Raw genomic sequence first — 22,581 nt, forward strand, 5'->3', positions numbered from 1 at the left:
TGGGGGTGGTGGTCTCAGTCCTTGAGGCAGGAGCAGTGTGATAAGATGTAGGCAGGGTTGGAGCCTATGGGGAAATGCCCTGACCTGGGAGTTGGGGGGCTGGTGCCAGAGCCACAGCTGAGGAAGCGTGAGGCAGGCAAAGATGGGGGGCTGGGAACCTGTCTTGTGGGACATCCATTTCTTTTGCTCAAACGTGTCAGATACACGATTGCTGCGTGTGTCTGACTCACGCATGAGAACTTATTTGGCATCTGACACACATCATAAATCTGCGTCCTGTATGGTGATGACATAGTGTCAGGAATAATTATGGCGAGCTTACCAGGTGCAGGATCCTGTATGGTGATGACACAGTATCAGGAATAATCATGGAGAGCTTACCAGGTGCAGGTGCTGGGTGCTTTATCTAAACTAACTCACTGAATTCTCACTGCACCCTTACGGGGGGTAGATATTTGTATCACGTCCCTTTAAAGTGAAGGCATGGAGGCACAGAGGGCTTTATTTATTTGGCCGAAATCACTGACCCTGAGAGTTTCAAAGCTGGGATCTGACCCCAGGCAAGCTGGCTCCGGTTCCCAGCCTCTTGACCGCAATACTGCTCCTGGACACAGCGGGGAAGGTGGAATAATTCACTATTCATATTTTCAACTCTGGTTTTGAATTTCATTTCAGCTAATGAGTCTGGTTTTGAATTTCATTTCAACTAATGAGTCAGGCTAAGTTAACACTTTAATTAACATCTTTAATCTAGCCAAGTCATTTAACTTAAACAAGAAAATAATCAATTTTGTGAGTAGAGGTATTAAGAAAAACATCATTAATCTGTTTGGGTTTTCTACTTTAATTCTGTGATCTTTAGTTTCCATTCAGTTTTTAGCTCAGGCACACAAGTTTAAGAGTAAAATAATGAACAGTCATCTGGGTTTGGTTTCTCACATAGTACAGCCCAACTTTCCCTAATGCTGCCCTACACACACACACACACACACACACACACACACACACACACACACACAATCTCTCTGTCCCTCTCCCTAAATTAACTGGTAAAAAGGAAAATCAGCATTATAAAACTCCTTTTTCAAATGAAAAGTAGAAAACTCAGTAAGCTGGATTTTTTCCCCCCTAGCTGAAAACAAACATTCAGCTCTTTGGAAATACCTGGGCAGCTGTCTGAATTCTCTGACTTTTATCTGGTGCCTCCATAGGGAATGGCTGGCCCTGGTCTTACAGAGATGCACACCTGAGGGTGGCAGAGCCTCCATCCCAGAAGCTGACAGTGTCCACGATCTGATCTGGAGCCCACCTGGGAGCAGCAGTGCCCTGCAAAGGCAGAGCCATCCTTGCCCTTGCGTCTGCAATGCTGGCAGCTCAGGGACTATCATCGTACTTTTCTCTGAAGGAGCAGGAATGAAGAATTTCCAGCTCGGTTTATCTTCTCCCTGTTCCTCCCCTTTAGGACAGTGTGTGCCTCGTGCTGGATCCTTAATTTAAAGAATATGGATGTTTCCCTCCAGCCTGAGAGCTGGGGATTCCTATCAAAAGTGACATTAGGGCTTCCCTGGTGGCGCAGTGGTTGAGGGTCCGCCTGCCGATGCAGGGGACGCGGGTTCGTGCCCCGGTCCGGGAGGATCCCACATGCCGCGGAGCGGCTGGGCCCGCGGGCCATGGCTGCTGAGGCTGCGCGTCCGGAGCCTGTGCTCTGCAACGGGAGAGGCCACAACAGTGAGAGGCCCGCGTACCGCAAAAAAAAAAAAAAAAAAGTGATATTAAAAAAGTGCGAGCCTGGCCTCCTCCGTCTTTCCTGCCCATCCCTCATCACTCCTGTCTGCTTACGTCACTGTCTCCCCATCTCCGGGTCTGTCTCTACTTCCTGGGTCTCTGGAGAGAAAGCATGAGCTCATTGTTTTCCAGTGAAAAACCACATTTGGTCTCCTCCGCTCCTCGTTTGTCTGTCAGGGCCTGGAGGTGGATGATGCCTCCACCAGCTGAAAGTGTGCCCGGAGGAGCCGCAGACTTGTGCACGGGGTGTCGGTGCTCCGGGGTGGGAGGCGGCCTTGGGGAGGACAGTGGCAGCTCAGGGCCCTGAACTCTCCGGAGGGTCATTAGGGATGTGATGGGAACAAGGGAGCAGATTATTTGCTACACCCCAGATGGTAATTTCAAGCCATACCTCACCTTCTCATTCTTTCCCAAGCAGCCTGTTTCAAGCTGGAAAGTACATGAGCAAGTTGGGGAAAAAGGCGGCCAGGACCTCGCAGGGAAGATGGTGGTGTGAGGCCAGCATGATGACACCTCGTTCTTTATTTTCCTTTTGTGAGGAAGTTACTATGTAATGACACCTTTTGCGTGTTTTAAACAAGACATTTTTAAGACTCAGGGGAAAAGATGTTCAAAATCCGGGAACAGGGAAGTGAGCATGAAAAGGTTGTAGATCGCACAAAAGATGAGGCGACGTTTAGCGCAGAAGACTGTGAAATGTCAGATGCTGCAGTGGTGAGTCAAGGAGTCACTTGATAAGGCGATGAGAAGAGCCTGGGGTGGGGGTGAGGGTGGAGCCAGGAGCCAGGGGCGGGGACCGTGCTCCGACGGGCGATGTGGACGTGCGTGGGGGTCACCCAGCAGAGAGGCCTCATTTCTATTCCTCGATTGCTGTGTTGGCCGCCAGGTGATGCAGAAGGATGGCAGGGAGCGTGGGAGGTCGTTTCTCCAGTGAGGTCACCCCGTTTGCGAAGGGAGACCGGACGGTCAGAGTAAGCTGTGGCGTCCAGGGTGCTGTGAGCCTGTGGGTAGGTGTGCCGTGTCCAGATTTTCAATCAAGGAGACTGGGGATTCCATGCACGCAGACGAGCAGCTGTGCTAGAGGGAAAGGGCTTAGGAAACAGAGGGGGGTGGCAGGGTGCTCAGCAAGGAAGCTGTGGTGCTGAGCTGACCTCATCCCCTCTGTGGATGCAGTTCCTAGACCCGGTAGGTGGGCTGAACGGTACAGACAGGGTCTTTCATGACATCCAGGTACACAAGACATGGACGTGGGCCTGGGGAGGTGGATCGGGAATGTGAATTCACAGCAGGCTGGATGGTCCCACCCGAAGAGCTCTCTCTTAATGGTTTGATTTCTGATCACAAGGATATTTGTGTGTGTGTGTGTGTGTGTGTGTGTGTGTGTGTGTCCAGAGTTCTGCCCTCACCACTGCCCTGTCGGGGGATTTTAGTGATGACTTGAATGAGGATGGGGGTGGCCTGCTGATGGAGTGTGTGGACTGATGGCTAATTCATGGAAGGACAGCATCACCATCCAGAAATGTCTTCAGGGGCCTGGAACAAATAGGAGATCCCACAGGAGGTAACAAATCAAACTACAGAAAACAACCCCAAATGAGACATAGCTGCCCAAGCCCGTGGTGGCTACATAGCTTCCCTGGAGGAAAGTACTTGTGCGTCGTCCCCTGCATGTGACCAGCCCTGTGACGTGGCTGCCCGCGAAGCTCACGGGGAACCTGGCTGCGCTGATACAGTTACGGCTCCAGACCAGGAGAGGCGTAGGTGTTGCATCCTCGGGGAATGATCGTGGTCAGTGTTGCCCTGGGAGAGATTTTGACGTGTGGCCGAACCTTGGGGACGACCAGTATGGTGCTGGGTTCTGAGACTGTGGGTGCAGAACCTGGACGTTCTCCGCTGGAAGAAAAGGAACCTTGGGTGGGAGGGGTGTGAGAGCTGTCTTCACATGCTTATGGGCTGTTCTATGGGAGCGGGTGTGTGTCCCAGAGAGAGAACTGATAAATGAACGTTTCTTGAACGCTTCCTCTGGAGCAGGTTTTACATAAGTTGTCTCATTTATTCCTCGTCAGTCTTAAGAGGTGGATGCTATCATTATCTGCATTTTGCAGAAGAAGAAGTGAGGTTCTGAGAGGCTGAGTAACTTGCCCAAGGCCCTCCTGCTGATGAGTGGCTTGTGCTGGGAGCGGGGACAGGGCTGTGGCCAAGTGTGGGGCTGGTAGACACATTCTCAGCCCTCTTCCACCACGACTAGGAGCTGTCTTCTGGCCAGCTCATGAGGGGAGCTCTGGAAGCAAACATTCCGTCCTGCTCTGATAAGAGCAGCAAAGTCTGCAGAAGCTGGAAATCCCTGCACATGGAAAAGTTTTGCCTTGTTTCCGATAGAAAACCTTGGAGGGACTCTCTTTTTCTGAAGAGCTTGATTTTTCCCAGTTTCTCTTCACAAGTGGGTATAGTGTGGTGCTAGGGAGCGGGGTAGGTGGGTTTACGTCCCACCTGTGCCAAATAATAGCTCTGCATTCTTGGGCAGGAGACCTCTCTAAGCCTCTATGTCCTCATCTGTGAAATGGGGATAGTAACAGAGTCTAACTTTTAGGATTAAATGAGATAATGTGTAGTAAAGTCCTTTGTACAGTACTTAACACATAGAAAGCATTCATTGAACATAAACGATTGTTCAAAGGAGTTACTGTTGACCCTTGAACAATGAAGGGGTTAGACGTGGCCCCTCTGTGCAGTCGAAAATCCGAGTATAACTTATAGTCAGGGTATCCTGTACGTGGTTCCTCTGTAGCGTCGATTTCAACCAACCATGGATAGTATAGTACTGTAGTCTTTTTTTTTTTTTTTTTTGGCTGTGTTGGGTCTTCGTTTCTGTGCGAGGGCTTTCTCTACTTGTGGCAAGCGGGGGCCACCCTTCATCGCGGTGCGCGGGCCTCTCACTATCGCGGCCTCTCCTGTTGCGGAGCACAGGCTCCGGATGCGCAGGCTCAGTAGTTGTGGCTCACGGGCCCAGTTGCTCCGCGGCATGTGGGATCTTCCCAGACCAGGGCTCGAACCCGTGTCCCCTACATTGGCAGGCGGATTTTCAACCACTGTGCCACCAGGGAAGCCCAGTACTGTAGTCCTTACGATTGAAAAAATCTGTGAGTAAGTGGATCCGTGCATTTCAAACCCATGTTGGTCAAGGGTCATTTGTACCATACTCAAAGCACCATCTTGGCCGTCAGGAGTACAAAGGTGAAAACCACAAGCTCCCCTATCCCAGAGCATTTACCACAGACAGAAAGAGACGATTAATATACAAACAGCTGTGTTACAATAGAAGTCAGCAGAAGTGTTGGAGGAGAGGGTGAGGGGTCAGAAATGGGGTGGAGGGCTGGCATTTGGGAGCAGGGTTTTTAAGAATGCAACCCCTCTGTGTGAGTCCGGAGGGCCCCCTGAACATGGCTCCTAACAAGCATTTATGAAACATTGAATGGAAAGGAATTAAATATTTAGGAGTCTGTCTGTGCGTTGCATACAAAACAACATTAAAAGGCCACGCCGACACCACAAACACAAAAAACAATGCGCACCAAATGGAATGCGTTTGCAAGCATTAAAAATGAAACGTCCGTAACACTTTTCCTCAGTATGAAGAAAATAAAACATTCTTTCTTGCCAGGTCGGCAGCAGCGATAAGCCTTGCAAATCCTTCGGCTCAGAACACCTGGAAGGGACAGGAGGCGCCAAAGAGGAGATGGGGGCGGGCTGGGGAGGGTTCTTGCAGTAAGCTTTTGCGAAGACCTGTCTGAGATCCGGGAGCATTTGTAAACATCGCTGCCCTCGTCACCCTCCTCCCCTTCCTGCCGGGCTTGGGGACCCCAGTCCCGTCTGCCCTCCTTGAACCCCTGGGACATCCCTGGTTTGCTTCCCTCCCCTTTCATCGGGGACGTGGTTTTGCTTCTGATCTCAAACCTTTAACCCCCTAATCTCCATCCCCACTCTTGTGGCTGGCTGAAGAATCCAACATTGCTAATGCTAATCTGATAATGGCTTTCCTCATTTGCCAAAGGAGATTGTCTCTACTTCCTCTCTCTTCTAAGGTGTAATTTTAACTTTTTTTTTTTTTGAAAATGCCCTTTAAGGAGGAGATGAAGTCCAAAATTTAAATCCTCAACCGGTTTCCTTTTTTTTTTTTTTTTTTAAAGGTTGGCTTTCAAGTTTTTTCCAGTGTGTTCTTTCTACCTTTACTTAGTCTTTCCATTTATTAGGCACAGAGCACAGGCCTCGGGCTAGAACACTGGTTAAGAACCGCCAGCCCGGTGGGCGAGACAGATGTCAAAGTGAGACCATAAGAGCTCACCCTGTAGTGGGCTGAGGCCAGGGCCGGTCAGCGGGACTGACGCCAGTGTCCTGGCCATTCTCACCGTTGGCACCGAGGAAGGGCGAGCGGCAGACAACACATGGGTGATGTCCCTTCCTCCCTTTCTTCTTCTTCAGTGAATGTATCACGTTCCTCCACATACAAAGCACTGTGGCTGCGAAATTATCCTTGTTCCCAGTGAATCTCCAACCAGGCAGTGACTCAGCTGTGGTGTCTGAAACCTCTGCGCCGACACCCAGACACTGGCTGTTCTCCTTGCTGGCTGAGTGGCTCCAGAGAAGGCCTTCATCTGTCTAAACTCTCTCTTCCTTCAGTCAAATGGGAATATTACTGTAATATTTACCTCGCAAGGTTGTTGTGAGGATGACGGGGGATAAAATGAGTGTCCGGCGTCTGGAAGGCATTGTGAATAGATTTAATTTTTTTAAAGAAGGAGCTCTGGAATGAAGGAAACACGGGGACGCTCAGAAGCGGTCCAGTCATCCATCCGTGTGTCTTTAGGATGCTCGAATATCAAGAAGAAAAGAACATGAGGAACAAGGGAAGCTGAGAAGGAGCAGAGCCTGCCTCAGCCCTGGGTCCTGACGGGACCCTTCACAGCAACCTCGGGATCGAGTTGGACCAACTTTTTTTACTTCTTACTGTTCACACTTCTCAAACATATGAACCATTTGCACTGCTCTCCCCTAGGTGGTGGTTCTTCAGTGTTTGGTCCCCCAAAGCAGAGCCCGAGACAGGGACTTTGGGGGAGTTCCCGGGAAGGAGGAGAAGCCAGTGGATGGTGCAGTGCTGAGCAGCTTCCTGCTGTGAGCGTCCGTTTGGATCCCAGGGCCGCCCTCAGGGTCACCGTGCAGAGGGTGCCTTGTGGTCATCCCCCAGTGGGTGGGGTGCGTGCTCTGTCTCTCACGCCCTGGGTTGAGGGTCTCTCTTGTGAGTATTGACTCTCCTGCACCCTTGTGGGCTGCCCGTTGAGGGCCAAGTGACCTGTGAGTTGCAAGGAGGCGGGAGACTTGCCAGGGACCTGACGTGGGTGCCATGAGCACGCCCGGGAGCACTCGCTGCAGTTGCGGCCGGAGTCCAAGGTGGGCCAAGAGCACGGAGAGCCATGGCTCTAGTCCTGCCCACAAAGGTCCCAGACTGACTTCACGACATCGTGCAAACACAGCTCCTGGATGGGCATCTGCACCTGGTGCTGCATTGCTCCCAGATGTGGCTACGGGGAGGAGGCCAGCACATACTTGGGGCCAGCTACCTCCTTTACCTTGTGTGATGAAAGGACAGACCCTGGTGTCTATTCCCCACTCATCCAGATATGTATTGCTTGCCTGGCCCTGGGGGTAGAAGTGCAAACAAGAGACCTGGTTTCTGGGTTTGAGGAGCTCACAGTTGAGCGATAGAAACTGCTCTTTGAATAAGAAAGGATTTGGAGTCAAAGGAGTCTGGGGAAGTCTGCACGCCATACCTGTCCCCTCTAGGGGAGTTACAGTGTACGTTAAGAACTCTTAAAGTCCTGCAGCAAGAAAACCTTTTAAACATTGTTAAACCCAATTTTTCCTAAATACGTTTGACCATCGCATACCCAGCAGGCATCACTCCACTTTTAAAGTGAGAGCTGGGGAGGGGGTCCCATGTTCTGGTTCTTTCTCAGGCCCACGCTGATCAGCACCAGATATGGTCGTGAAGTTGCAGGGTTGCCTTTACAGCACACCTTCCCCCTCCCTCATGAGCTGCCGGGATCCTCAGCCTCTTTTCTCTAGGGTCCCTCTGCTGCTGAGGGTCCATCTAGAGGAAGGGATTTCGGAATCTCATCCACACCTAGGCACTAGTGACTCAGAACTACCCTCTTTGGACTTACTTAAAAGAGTTTTTTTTTTTTTTTGCGGTACGCGGGCCTCTCACTGTTGTGGACTCTCCCGTTGCGGAGCACAGGCTCTGGACGTGCAGGCTCAGCAGCCCTGGCTCACGGGCCCAGCCGCTCCGCGGCATGTGGGACCTTCCCGGACCGGGGCACGAACCCGTGTCCCCTGCATCGGCAGGCGGACTCTCAACCACTGCGCCACCAGGGAAGCCCCTTAAAAGAGCTTTAAAAATAGGTGCCTAAGAGAACAATGTCTGAGCCAAAGGAATGATTCTCTAATGCATGAATATAAGTGCTGTGGCACCTGTTTAGGGAAGGTAAGTTTAGATGGTGTGGGGATGGGTCCTAGCACTGCCTCTGAAGTCACCCTGCCTAAGAAGGTTTCCACTTAATACACATAACGGTGGAGTAATAGACTCCTTCTACAGCTACTTAGGAAACCAGGTCTTGCTGATAGCAGATTGCGCGTGAAAGGAATATCACCTGCTGGTGTCATGGTAGAGCGTGGTCAGAATCCAGAGTTCATTGTGTACGCTGTCTCTGCTGCCCCCCTCCAGTCTGTTTCCTCATATGCCCAGTGTACATCAGGGCTCTTGTGCTACCAGCCTCCTGGGGTATTGCATGTGAAATTTCTCTCTCCCCCTCTCCCCACCCCCGCCTCTGTGTTTGTATAGTGTGATATAAACATTGCTTACTAATATTATTTCTGATTTCCTGTGGTCTTGCCCCCTTAGAGTAAGTAGTCTTAGGGCAGCAGTTCCTAATAACTGGTGTTTATTGAGCACTTACTATGTGCAGGAAGTACATTCGTTTTTAACATGAATTATTACACTCATGCCTTGGGTCTTAAAGGATTTGAAAGGCAGGAAAAGGATAGGAACAGTCTCCCCCTGTTCCTTGTTCCCGGGTCTCCCTTCACCACTGAAGACCTTGAGAGGTGGAGGTGGGGGAGAGGCGGAAGGTGCTAGCATTGGACTAAGGGAAGCTGGAGTGATGTTTTAGAACGGGAGAGGGCTGGGGAGGTGTGGAAGGAAAGAGGAAGAAGGGCAGAGTGAGCTGGATGCTTGTGTTTGCCCCGTGGGTCCAGTCCCCACCTTCACCTGCTCGTACTCAGAGGCTGCCCCCCTGCACCTGGTGGGTTCAGGAAACGGAGGGGGGGGACTGGCAGGGAATGAGGGTAGGAGGAGTGAGAGGTAGGGTGCTTATTCCCTGCCCTTCACACAGGTTGGCTGTGACCCCCTGCCGAAGCCTGCATCACCTCTCCAGGTTCCGGTGATGCACCCCCGCCCCCCGCCTTTCCCGGTCTCGGTGTTATAACCACATCCTTGTGTTGCCAGCTCCAGGGCCCTGCACCACCCTTGGCTGGTCTCTTTACACTCTGCGCTCAGCTTTGTAAATTGTCCCTTTTGGAAACTCTCCTCGGTTGCCCATTTGGGTATCCTACCTCCCTGGGACCCTGACACGCAGATAGGAGGGTCCTCAGCTCAGAGGGCAGAGCATGGCTGAAGGTATAAAGTCCCAAGGGGCCCACAGGAGGGGCCACCCCTGCTGCCTCGCTGACCAGTTTTCTGGCCCCCAGCTGAGGCTTCCAGAGTGGGAAGCTCATGTCTCTGGGCTGGAATGCAGGAGGTGGGGAAGGTCATGGGCTTCTCCGTTGCCTTCCAGGTCGCCCCTCTAACCCGTTCTTTGCAGGAAAATCTGTTTGTATTGGGAAGCCCACATTCTGGGCACACGAATTTGGTGCCCAGATGGCGCCTGAACTGACAAAAGCCCAGCACACTGACAGGACCTGCAGACACATGGGTAAATATTTTGCCTTTCTTCCTAGGCAATATTTGAGTCTTTCAAATTTAATTGCTGTCACAGGCAGGATGCTTGCATCCTTGAGGCAAAGCAAATAGTGAGGGCCTCCACCGGGGCTGCTGGGAAGTTCTCCAGCCAGGCTTCCTGGCCGGCTGCCCGCGGCGCCTGTCCGTCAGCTCCCGCTCTTGTCGAGTGTCAGGTGGCCTCTTGCCTCACTGGCTGGGTGGGCTGGGGGTGAGGGAGGCTCAGGGAGCCTGGAACCTGTGGCCACTTGTTGAGTATGTTTTGAGGCTGAGAGAACCTGGTCTCGGCTAGGAAATCAGGTACTTTTCTCAGACATGAGTGACAGGCACCAATCTAGCTCTTACCAGTGGGATCCTGTCTTGTGTCTCCCAAGCGGGGTCCAGGGAGGATTTTGTTTGATCTTGAAATCGCGGAATGTAGGGTGGCTGCTAGTTTGCATGACATCTTTGTGCAAATTAGATAAAGGCAGCCTCTCTGACAGGGACATCTCCCGCATACCCCACCAGGGTGCATGTCTTGGCAAGCAGAGCAGCAGCTGGACTTCAGCACCTAGGTACTCTCGGGAGGTACCCTTACGCAGTGCACAACCTGCTCAACTGTATATGTCCCAGGTAGTTGCCGATGATATTCATGTAAAAACCCTTTCTCCCTTATATCTCCCTCTCTTCTTTCTTTTTCTCTTTATTCCACCCCGAAACCATCGACCTAGTTGTCCCTCGGATTACATTTACAAAGTGCAGTGAGAGGCTATGTGATCGACAAGCCTCTCCTTACGTTGTCCAGACAGGCAAGAGGTATTTGCTGTAGGATCCCAGAGTTCTGCAACAATCACCTCCTTTTATTCATGACATTCTAATTTGCCTCAATTATCTTAATCCCTTGCATATAATAGAAGCAGTTGGGGTCCTTGCCCACTGTGGTCTTCTAAAGGGCGCCTTATGTTGTTCATTGCTTTCTTCAAAGCACGTGTTCTTGATGCCCGCCCTGTGCTGGTGGCCGGGGAGATAAAGATGAATGAGTAAGACAGGTCCCTGCCCTTGAGAAACTCATCATCCAGTGGGGGAGCGAGGCGTGTAAATAGATAAATCACAGGGCATTGGTGTGCTGGCTGCATAGCGCAAGGAGCTTAGGGAGGGAGAGGAGGGGATGTTGAATGCCTGCTGCTGTGTGCTGTCCTGGATGCAGGGAGGCTTTGCCGAGGAGCTGGAGGTGTACTAGGTGAAAGGCCGGGAGGAGAGGAGGGACAGAGTCGTGAGCGGACAGGGCATTATCAGGGCAGGGTGGAGGGGGGCGCGCCTGGCTGGAGCCTAGGGTGTGTAGTGGCTGGGGCCCAATGGGGGCTGGGACTTTCTGCCGGGAGTGTTGGGTTTATCCGGTGTGTGAAAGAGACTGCATTTTCTGGAATGCATTTTCCTTCTGGAATGCAGTCTGAGCAGCGGGTGCGGTGCGGAGGGTGGGCTGGTGGAGGAGACTCCCATCAGACAATTCTGAGTTCTAATCCTGGCACGGGCAAGTCACTTCATCTTCTTGAGCCTCCATTTTCCTATTCGTAAAATAGGGGTGATGAGCATCATAGCTCCTACTTAATTGGGTTATAGAAAGGATTAGTAGGACAGTGTTCATAACAGAGTGTCTCGCTGGTGGGACAGGTACAGAAGCCGCGAATAGGTTATGGGTGGCTGAGGTGTGGCTCCTTCAACCCTCCCCGAGGCTGGACCGGACGCAGCAGCCCATCTGCTCATCCCGGCTGCCTTGCACGCATCTCTTCTACATGCGCCAGGGCATGAGTAAAGTTGGAAACCACTGGTCTACAAGGCTCTTGGCAAGTCTCTCCTACCTAGTAAGTCCTCAGCAAATGTGGGATCAGTCACTGTTTTTTTTTTTTTTTTTTTTTTCAGTCACTGTTTTTGTGCAACTATGATAGAGGGAGTGGATACAGAGAGGGCAGGCTGGATGCCAGGGACATTTCTGAGACAGAACTGGCAAAATTTGGTGACCAGTTGGATGTCAAGGAGGCGTGGCACGGCTAGAGCTGGGAAAGCCTTGGGGATGACTGTGGGATTTGTGATGTGGCCTGGATGGGAGGTGATGCTGTTGATGGAAATTGCTATGGAAATGAGGTATGAATGTGCGTTGAAGAAGCGGAGACTGTCTGGCAGACTACTTTTTCTAGAAGTATTACCAGCTTAGGGAAGAAGGAACATAGAGGTGTGGGGGGATGTGGTCTGGGGGAGGGTATGGCATGCGAGAGACTCAGGATGTTTGTAGGCTAAGGGGAAAAAGACAGAGGAGTTGAGAAATTAAAAGAAAAATAGTGCATAGCACTTTCCTCAAACTTTGCCCCTTTGGACAGCGTCTGTCCCACTGGAGGAGTGTCTGCCAATAATGGGTGGTGGGCGGTTGTCCAGATATGATTTGCAATAAGGCGCTGTCTAAATTACTGCACTCCACCAATTGCCAGGTTCCCTGCTGACAGTGAGCCAGGAATCAGACGATTCAGTCAGGTGCCACCACTTATAAACTGAAAATCAGTGGGGTGCAAAATGGATTACCATCAAAATCCATTCAGGTGCAAAACCAAATTTTAAAACCCCTAACCTTTAAAGATGACACCTTTCCTGATTGTTCACAACGCGCTGACGCTGAGTTTTAACATCCCCCAGATAAGCAAGTGTCGATGGAAGCGTCTGCAGGAGGCCAAGGACTCCTAATCATGCCTTCCTTTTGGAATTTGCAAACATGGCGGATTTATAAATTCGTGCTTTGGCAGTTCTGTTAGATTCTCAAAGGCGTCGGTTCTCAAACTAAAGTGTGCAACAGAATCACCTGGAGGGCCTATTAAAATTCAGATTGCAGGCTCTACCTCCTGGTTCTTGATTTAGCAGGTCTGGGGTCAGGCCTGGGAAATGACATTTCTAGAAAGTTCCCAGAGGATGCTGATGCTGTGATCCCAGGGCCACACTTGGAGGGCCTCTGCTCTAAGATGTAGGACTATTTTGACAATCTGACTAGCAAAGCATGCATTGATTGATAACGGCTTCTCAGTAAAAGTCCTACTGGACCAGGTGTTGAGTATGTCAGGGGGCTTCAGTTTTGTCCAAGAAATCTGAGAAGAGACTGGTTCAAGGAGATACAGATGGATCTGAATGCTTTGTGTTCAGAGGTGAGGCTGGGGGGGCAGGGGATGGAGAAAAGGCAAGAGGCCCCCTCTAGCTCAGCATTCCGCAAGACAGCACGTACTACATGGTTAAGGCCGAGGCCTGCCGTTTACTGGTCTGTGGGTGCAAACTCTAAACGTCTTTAGATGCCAAACTTCCTCCCTTGATATAAAAGTTGATTTTCCTAAGGTTAAACACACATGGCTACTACTTTCTTAACAAGCTGCTATCAGCCTAAACATTGACTCTTCCCACCTCTGAATGATGCCAGAGGTGTATTTTTCTATCTAAATCCATGGCGTTTGATTTTGTCCTACCCTCTTGCTCTTTTGGAGTCAAGGTTATTACCTTGTACGTGTAAAATGTAGGTGTCACCAGGCCCGATATGAAACAAGTCCCTTGCCCCAGGACAGAAAAATGGATCCTGGAGACTGCCCCAGACCTGGTTCCTGCCTCATTAACCTTTGGTCTCCTGTCTCTCTTTGCCAGGAGAAATTGAGAGATGCACGTACATCAAATACCACTACTCCTCAGCCACCATCCCCAGGAACCTCACCTTCAACATCACGAAGACCATCCGCCAGGATGAGTGGCACGCCCTGCGTAAGTACACCTGAGTTTCTTTCTCTGGCTGTGACCCGTGGAGGGCGCGGAGACTGGATGCCCGTCAGCAGCTCGGTCCGGATGGACAGATGCACCTCCGTGTGAGACCTGTGGACAGTCTCAGAACTTGGCGGCAATCCTTAAAGTGTCGATGTCTGTGGGTCACAGTGGCCTCGGTTGGTTTTGATGGCATTGTAGCTTTTGAGGAGTTTGCTTCTACAGTTAAAACAAAAAACGACCAGCAGTTAGACGGTGATCAGTGGTCTTGCTTCGCCATCCTGGTAGGCATTTAAGATTTCACCTATCTGACCAAACCAACTCCTGGGATTCAAGTCCAGTGTGTCTCCAAGTTGCCTGGGGTGTTACTGTGGCAACCTGCTAATCTCTCTCGTGTTGTCCTCTGTACGGGGTAAGACCTGCTAAGACCCGGTGGTGGTTGCAGGCAGCGTGGCGCTGGGAATTTGCATGTCGGAGGGGTCACGAAGGGGGAGGGGCTGGTCCTCAACTTCCAAGTTTCTGTTTCCCCTAGAATGATGGGCTTTGGGACCCATGTTCGCATGTGATTGCTCGGAGAAGATCAGAGTATCTGCCTCCATTGGTTAGGGGAATTCTTGGTCAGGGATTCTCAGAGACTTAAATTATGATGAGAGGGTGACGTCATGAGCGGACACAGTTGGTTGGCTATTTTTACCTTTCTGCTCCATGGGGATCCACCTGCTTGTCTGTGTCAGGAAAGTTCTCCTTCCTCACCAGCATTGTTCTTCATGTGAACACATTCTTCTTCTTAGTAAGCTCCACGCTGCCTCTGGTGCATCTGTCATTTCTCCCCGATCCTAGCTTTTTTCACATAATGTCACAAGATTAACTTTATGTTTCTATGTGAAGGAGGCTCTTTGTTTCTTGATAACAAGGTTCCTGTAATCGGTAAACTTTGAAGAAGGTCAAAACCATCTTTTTTCTCTTTATTGTTGCCTCATTGTCTTTTGCATGCATGGGGCCCACCACTTTTTGGTTTGGTTTTAATCAAATCACCATAGCTTGAAGTGGGGGTGGGGTGAGAGACGAGTAAAATTAAACAGAGCAATCGTTCGTTGGTTTCAGGAAAAAGATTCTGACTAGGTGTCTGGATGAGTGTTACCTAATGCCAGTGGCCCAAAATGATGTAGGGCAGGTATGAGCAGATAGGAATGCGTTAACCAGATGGTTCCCCCCCCCACCCTTACAAGCTTTATCGCTGCTGGAGACACGAACCAGAAGCTGGGAACAGGGAGCTAATGTCCAATGGGCATCCTCAGGTGCTAGACATTGAGCTAAGCATACCACATACTTATTTAATTTTAATGTGAGATTTGCCTTAGGGACACTAGTAATCAGGGCTATTAATTTCCTTTTTGGAGGGAGACATGTGAAGAGCCAAGTGTATAAATCCCTGACAGTGACTGCTTATTCGTCAAGTTGCATTGGTCTAGGATAGTCACTTAATAGACACCTACAGTGCATGTTCAAGATACATGACAAGCCTGGTAGAAGAACCACTTAAATATAACTTAAGCAATGCAGTGGAGGGGGAGGGGCGTCGTGGAATCTCAGAAGGAAGACGTTGTTGTCGGTATTTCGGCTTCAATTCAGATTCACTCAGTTCAATCACAGTTACCGAGTGTTTCTGTGTACCGGGCACATGGTGGATACCGAGGCCACAGGGAGCTCTTTCAAAGAGCTCATGTCTGGAGGTGGAGGAGGGTGGGCAGGAGTGGAGAGATACAGTCACAAAGCAAATAATTACAGGGCAATGCCCTGATTACAATATAGTATAACGGTTTCATGCAGTTAAGGTAGTTTGTGAAAGTGTTTCAGCAAGAAGAATTATTCTAGCGTAAATTGCACAGATGCATTTCAAGGGCATCACTGAAAACATGTTACATGGTGTTAGCAAAGGCAGAGAGGAGGCTAATGCTAAGCTTTATGGCCCTTCTCTGAGCCCAGTGTCTCCCGGGTCCTTGTTCTGAAACTGGAGTGCCCTTAGGTTCTGCAAGATCGAGCGTGCAGGCTCTGCTGTGGTGAATGGGGGTGCTGACAGATCTATTTTTAAGTGATAAAAGCCATCTCAGCGACTGATACATGCAGACGTTTTGGGCACCCCGTGTTGGGTGAAGTCGAGGCTCCCCTTTGGTGAGGGATTCATCTGCCTGTTTCACAAAGTGACCTGCTGGTCTGTGAGGCAGGCAGAGAACGTTTGCCGTTCCGAGAGCAGGCGACCGTGGGTCACGCCTGAAGCTGCTGCTGAACGTAATTGGCAATGTTGGCGCAATGGGGAGGTGTAGTAAATGTCAGTTTTAATTTTCAAAGGTCAGATATCGATGACATTAGGTGGGACATGGGCACATAAGCCCCCTTTGAAATTAAGTAGAAACTGTCAAAGATTAGCAAACCCCTATGACCAAGCTTTGGAAATTAAGAAAAAAAAAACAGACTCTGATTTCTTTACTTATTTGAGAGTCCTGTATTGTTTAATACTGTCAGTGGGATCAAATTCCTTTAATACTAGGTCGGTTATCGTTTTATAATTTCGTCATAATACCTTACATTCTGTAATTTTTCTCAGGAAGTAATTTTTGCCAAAGCAAAAATTTTGATTTTCTTTTTCTCCTGAAATAACTTCTGGTAAATATTTTGGACTTTGGTTAAACTTAGGTTATACCTACATTTTCATCAAGAATTTGCATGTGGTCATGAAACACTGTTGTGGAAAAAAATGTTTTCAAAGAAGAAAAGCACCATTTGGTTTAAAACTATGCTGTGGGTTTTGAACAGGTAACCTCACCAATGGGAGGCTTCACTGGCTGTGAGCTCATTCACCTTATGGTCACATGAATAGCAGGTGAAAGAATAAAAGTATCTGTAGGTCGCTAGGTTTATAAGTCCAAGTGTAAAGAGCTAATAACCACGAGTCTGGGGAGTAAAGGTCGGAGAATCAAATGTGTTTGTGCATGTGTGTGTGTGTGTGTTGAGGGTGGTCTCTGCTATGGAGGTTTGAATACTGAGTTTTCTGGGTGATTTGGTGACAAGGTTCTGAATCTGTCTTGGATGATGATTGCAGATGAAGTGTTGGGTGTACCTGTTTCTCCTTCCCACCCTGGCAAGAGCCCCCCCAGAGAAGGCAGAACTCCTTCAATAGTTGGGACCGTGCCCTCAGTCCACCCAGACCTGACTGTTTGCCTGGGGCAGCCCACCTGGGCTTTCCTCCCTGTCTGCTGCCTCCCATGAGATCGCAGTGACCCCAAGTGGCATGGGTCCGGGCTCCGTGGGCTCCGAGGGTGCACTGCACCCCTGATCTGGTTCCTCCTGCCCCCTCCAGGGCTGGAGCAGGGTGGGTGAGTATCGCTGGGCCAGCGAGGATGGGGCGGTGGCTACAGGAGATGAGAGTGGCCGATGCCACTCTCTGGGTGGGTGGTCTGGTTTCATGTTTGGAATATGACAGAAGCAGATTGGCAGTGGTCAGGGGAAGCAGGCTGGCAGGACAGTGACATCTTAAACGGTGCCACTTCCTCCTCTCACTAGAACACATCCGCATGGGCTTTTCGTGCTCTGAAGTCCAGGCTTGGGTTGCTGTGTTTGTTTGGAGAATTCTGTGTCCTTGTGTCACCTTCAGGAACCCCTGAGGCCATCCCTAGTGGTTGTTCCTTTGCTTTCACTGTCACTGGTGTCCCTTTGGAATGCGCTTGTAGCACAGCTGGGGTCCTGGATGCTGCCAGTGGCAGGGCAGGGGGTGGGAGGGGTGCCTGGGTGGCCCGTGATGCGGACTGGGCAGCCAGGGTGCTGAGAAAGCAGGCTCTGGGGAGATGCTGCTGCTGAGATGTGGGTGCTTCTGCAAGGAGGAGCTGGCATGGAGTGGAGCTGGGCTTGGGGGGCTGCTCCAGCGACCGGGGCTGAGGGAATGGGTGGCGGGGGCACAGTGGGGGGCCTGCCTGGGGGCTGCAGGGCAGGTACCCACTGGAAGGTGTGAGAAGGGCAGCCCTTTGTCACCCCCCTGGTCTCCAACTCTGCTTGTCAGGGACTCTGGGTAGCTGCTGACAGTCTACCCCAGGGTCCAAGCCCTGAGGCTCCAGAGTCCTGTGCTTGTGAGCTCAGATTCTCTCCTTCCACTTAGCTTTTCAAGATGCAGGTTTCAGCTCACAGTTGATTGCCCCTGGCAGTGGGAATCAGGGAGTTGGGATTCCGCTTTCCTGCAATCACATCCTCTCCGCTATCTTTCAAGAGGCTGAGAGCCAAGAAAGCTCCAGGTTTTTTTGTTTTTGTTTTTGTTTTTTTTAAAGCTTCCTTCTGTCAAGACTGAAAGTTCAGCTAATTAAATTGGATGGTCACACAGCACATTTCCAGCTGGCCAGGGAGGGAGGGAGAGATGATCTCCTCCCCGACACCCCCCCCCCACCCCCGCCATTCTCCTGAGGGCTCACTTCCCACCCCCAGGGACACACAAACACAGCCTCACACAGTAGCTTTGCAAAGTGGAATCAGAAGCAATATGATGTGTAGTTAAAGAGGGACGGAGAAGAGGAGGGAAAGGGCATTGGGGGAGGGAGGGAGCAGAGATGGAGGCTTTGTGGAGGAGCGAGAACATGTCAGTGGATGTGCTGCTAAGAGGGGGAAGCAATAAAATTCAGAACTGTCTTGTCTAATGCACACACCTGAGTGACACACTTGGATCCCTGACCCCGAGACTCCTGACCGCTCACCGTGGAGGCCTGTAGCTTAGCTCAGTCTGGGGGTACCAGCCCCACCCAGGCTGTGCATGGTGGGAAGCCCAGCCTGTCTGCTAATCTGCTGTAGATCTTGGTGCCGAACTCTTCTCTTACTCTGCTTGGCCAAGCCCTACCCGGTTCCCCCTCTTCTAGCCTCTTCTGTAATCTCTTCCACACGCTCCCCTCTTTCTAGGATTAGCACGTCCTGCCCCTGAACCCTAGTCTCCCCGGTGCTAAGACTCCCTCCAGCCACCCCCAGGTACCGCCCACCTCCTGGGTCCAAAACTGCTCCTTGCCCCTCCCCGCTGGCATTGGCCTTGGCCTTGGCCTTGTGTTGGCTTCTTGCCCGATGGCGCTTATCTTCTCCTTTCCTGATGGACTGTCCTGGCCCCTCAGGACCAGCCTGCTCATTGCCCTCTGAACTTTACTCCTACTCAGACCTCTGGCCTCACAGCCTAGGAGTGGCCTAGGTTTCTGGTCCCTCGTCCCCCAGCCATCCCTGCTTATGGCGAAATGAATGTGGTAGACCCAAGGGGTTGGGATGATGATAAGAGTAATTGTAACAGCGATAACTGCCTCTTGCAGATGGGGTAACCATGCCAGGCAGGAAGGGGCTGCCTAGAGGTCCCTTCTTGGCCTCAGAAGGATCTGAGACTCAGGATCCAGGTTTGAACTCCAGCAGACACCCTCCAGCTATTTTTTCTTTGTTTTTGGCGGATGTGATGTAAAACAGCCTAATGAGGTAAACATCCTAGACAAGAGAAGCTTCGGTCCCCTGCAGTGTTGACCATTTTCCTTCCCCTGCATCTGCCTCTGAGCCCAGCCAGTGTGAGGTTCTCACTGTGTGCAGTCTGTTGTGAGCTGCCTCTTGCTTACAAGACTGCCATCCTTGGGGGTCATCCCTAGCAAGAAACCTCCCCAGAATTCTGGAAGCTTGGTAGCACAGGAACTCAACTGACAGAGCATCCCCATATGTCGCTTGGTGTTCTGAAGTCTTTGCTTTTTGCAACCCATCCCACGTCTCTCTGCCCCCAAGCCCTTGCAGGGAACATTGTAAACCTTTCAGGATACCCAAAGCCTGCAGCCCAGAGGCTGCCCTATGCTTGTCCTCCCAGAGCTCCTATGGTATTTTTGCAACAGGCCAGGCAGAGAACACACACCCCTTAATGTGGCATCACACCTACACCTGCTCTGGCAGCTGTAACTCATGCCAGGACTCCTTTCCTTCACAGCTTTCCCTGCCTGTCAAAACCTACCTCTTGGGCTTCCCTGGTGGCGCAGTGGTTGAGAGTCCGCCTGCCGATGCAGGGGACGCGGGTTCGTGCCCCGGTCCGGGAAGATCCTACATGCCGCGGAGCGGCTGGGCCCGTGAGCCATGGCCGCTGAGCCTGCGCGTCCGGAGCCTCCGCAACGGGAGAGGCCACAGCAGGGAGAGGCCCGCGTACCACAAAAAACAAACAAACAAACAAAACAAACCTACCTCTCTTCTGTCCCATTCCCTCAGGCTTCTGCTAGACAGCACACTTCCTAATTGGATGAACTTTTTTAAGGTGTTAATGTCTTCTTGGGTTACCTGTCCTGATAGCCTTGTTATTTTTCAGGAGACTTCACCCAAAGGCGTGATAGTGAGGTGTTAAAGGTCATGTGGAGATACTTTAAAATTGTAACATGTGTAGCTGTTGATCCCACCTACTTAAATGGCGGCCTGGCTAGGAACCAGTGGCGGAAATGGAGTGGACAAGAGGGAGAGTTTATTTTTGAGGCGGCCTTAGGAGTCGGGAAGGGAGGAGGCCTGGAGTAAGGGGCGGGGTGGAGTAGGGCACAACCTTTTCTGTTAAAGATAGCCAGGTACTGAAACGAAGCTGAGAACCACTGTGCTGGTGTAACTGCAGTCTTCAAGCCACAGTTCATCTGAATGGGCAGGTCCAATTTTGTGCTGGGAATTGGTTGCAAGTCTGGCCTAGAGGCGTTCTCTTAGCTTCTGCAGATTGGAAGGTGTTTTCTTCCAGTCGAGCACACCGATCTGGACACCACAAAGGAGACCTGGGTGCAACCCCACTGGCATCCCTCATCCATTTGTTCATTTACTCATTCAATATTCATGGAGTGCCTGTTCCATGAGAAGCCCCGGGTTAGGTGCTGGAGGAGATATTAAAAGGTATCCTGCTTTCCAAATTGGATGATATATTTCCAGGTGCCAACTGGGCAAGGGATCAAACTGCTTGTTGCTTAATGTTTATCGACTACCCAGAGTGCAGGCTAACGCGGCTGACACGCGCACACATCATGGGTCCCGACCTCCACGTTTAAATTGGCAAGAACTCATTGCAGGGGAAATAAAGGCAGAACATAAGGCAGAACTACCGTATCACAGAGGCTTTGGCCTCTGTGGGAAAAGTGGGGATGGTCTAAGATCTGCTTTCTCTGGGCCCTCTAGGGGAACTGTCCCAGCTCTAGGTGCTGAAAAGGAAGCTCAGTATTGCAGGTGATTCATCTTTCCAACAGCTCAGACAACAGCAGCTCACTGTGCAGGTGAGCTACAGCAGTGAGGGGGAGAAACAGGACCCGGAGCCGAGTGTTCCAGCGGGCAGGGGCAGCTCAGCAATAGGGAATCTGGGTTGGATGAGACATGGATATCTGAGCAGCAGACACTTGTCATCAGGGCAGTGGGTCAGCAGGTATGAATACAGTAAGTGGTGCTTTGGGGTTTCAGGACTGCATGATCCAATAGGGAAGAGGCTTGGCCAGGAGAAGGCAGGCACTAGTTCCCGAGAAATCTGGGACATTAGGGAGTTAGAATAAGAAATAGAGAACAGCAGCTAGGAGAGAAGCCCAGTTTTAAGGTCAGGGATACTACGCCTTGAACAAGAATGGGGCGTGATCTTAGAGCAGCAGTCTCAAACTGTGATCAGGGTGGGTCCTGGGATTTGGAGATGAGGCTGCTTCTGAGGATGGTAGGACTGCAGGGGGAGGGTAGGGGAAGAGGCATCTGGGAACCAGAATCACTTAACAGAAAAAGTAGGGAGGTTCTACATTGTGTGGTAAAGGTCCTATCAGAGTCTAGTCCAGTGCACCTCAAAGGCGGTTCATGGACCAGTAGCATCTGCATCATCTGGGAACTTGCTAGAAATGCAAACTCTTGGGCCTCAGCCCAAAGCCACTGACTCCAGATCTCTGTGGGTGGGGCCTAGGAATCTGTGTGATTCTTAACACATTAAAGCTTGAGAACTCTTGGTCTGGAGGGCATTGAGGGCAGGGGGCTGTGGTGGTCAGTGAAGGCTCAGGAGAGGAGAGAGTGTGGGTGGGCTTTGGACGGGAGCTGGGAGAGGAAATATTGCATTTTGCACCTCTCACGCAGAAGCAGGACTTTTAAGTTATTTGTATGTCGTGTGTTGTCTGTTTCTACTTGGTTATAGCTTTGGTAATTTAACTTTTCCATATTTCTTTCTGTTAATTGAATAAAACAGCATGGAAGAGGTGAGGTGTATTTTCTTTTTTTCCCCCATTGTGGGAGCATCGTCCTGTTATCTAGCCTGAAATCTCTATCTTGCCTCTGCAATGTTCTCCTTTCAAAACGGACTTCAAGCTAGGGGACGTGGCATTGAGTTCCAGCTCTGTCGCTGTCTAGGTGTATGACCCTGGGCAAACTACATGAGTGTTTTAAACCCAGTACAGTCGTCTGTAAACCGGAGGTAATACTACCTGTCTTGAGAGTTTTATAAAACTTAAATGATTCATGTGAAATCGGTCAGTAACTCTGGAAAGGCTGATACCAAGTAGCATTAGGTGCTGTTATTATCGGAGCACAGCTGTGCCAGGCACTGGGTTCCCCATAGGAAATGGGGGAAAGGCTCTAAAATGGTACTTCGTGGACTTGGGGGCTTTTCTGTTCAACTCTGTGCAGCCTGTGTGGGTGAGTGTGCCTCGTGTGTGGCTGTATGTATTGGTGGGTCTGCTGTGAGTTTGCTGTCTGCACAGGTGTGTGTGTGTGTGTGTGTGTGTGTGTGTGTGAGAGAGAGGGGGGGGGCGGGGGATGGGAGCTGGCATCGGGCGTCTCCAATGTGGGAGTAGAAAGTGGCTGAGCAGTGTTATGTGCTGAGTGGCAACAGTGTGGCATATTGTGAAAGGAGTTTAAGAGCAGAGAATGGAATAGTGCAGCAGAAGCAGCTCTCTAATTTATCAGTTGTGTCCAATAAGAATGCAGTTTAGACCATAACGTGAGTCTCTAAAAGAGACTTACATGCTGAG

The 22,581-nt window shown here is 50.7% G+C and overlaps 1 protein-coding gene across 3 annotated transcripts in view; it reads left to right on the plus strand.

Moving 5' to 3' along the window:
- TMEM178B (transmembrane protein 178B) overlaps positions 1 to 22,581 on the plus strand; it is a 370,876-nt gene that overhangs the window by 104,120 nt on the left and 244,175 nt on the right. For all 3 annotated transcript variants that reach the window (XM_033863365.2, XM_073810004.1, XM_019945224.3), the window contains one exon: positions 13,481 to 13,594. In XM_033863365.2, coding sequence (XP_033719256.1) covers positions 13,481 to 13,594 — 114 coding nt within the window. The remainder of the gene's footprint in view (positions 1 to 13,480; positions 13,595 to 22,581) is intronic.

This window comes from Tursiops truncatus, chromosome 9 (assembly GCF_011762595.2).
Source record: "Tursiops truncatus isolate mTurTru1 chromosome 9, mTurTru1.mat.Y, whole genome shotgun sequence".
Lineage (NCBI taxonomy): Eukaryota > Metazoa > Chordata > Mammalia > Artiodactyla > Delphinidae > Tursiops > Tursiops truncatus.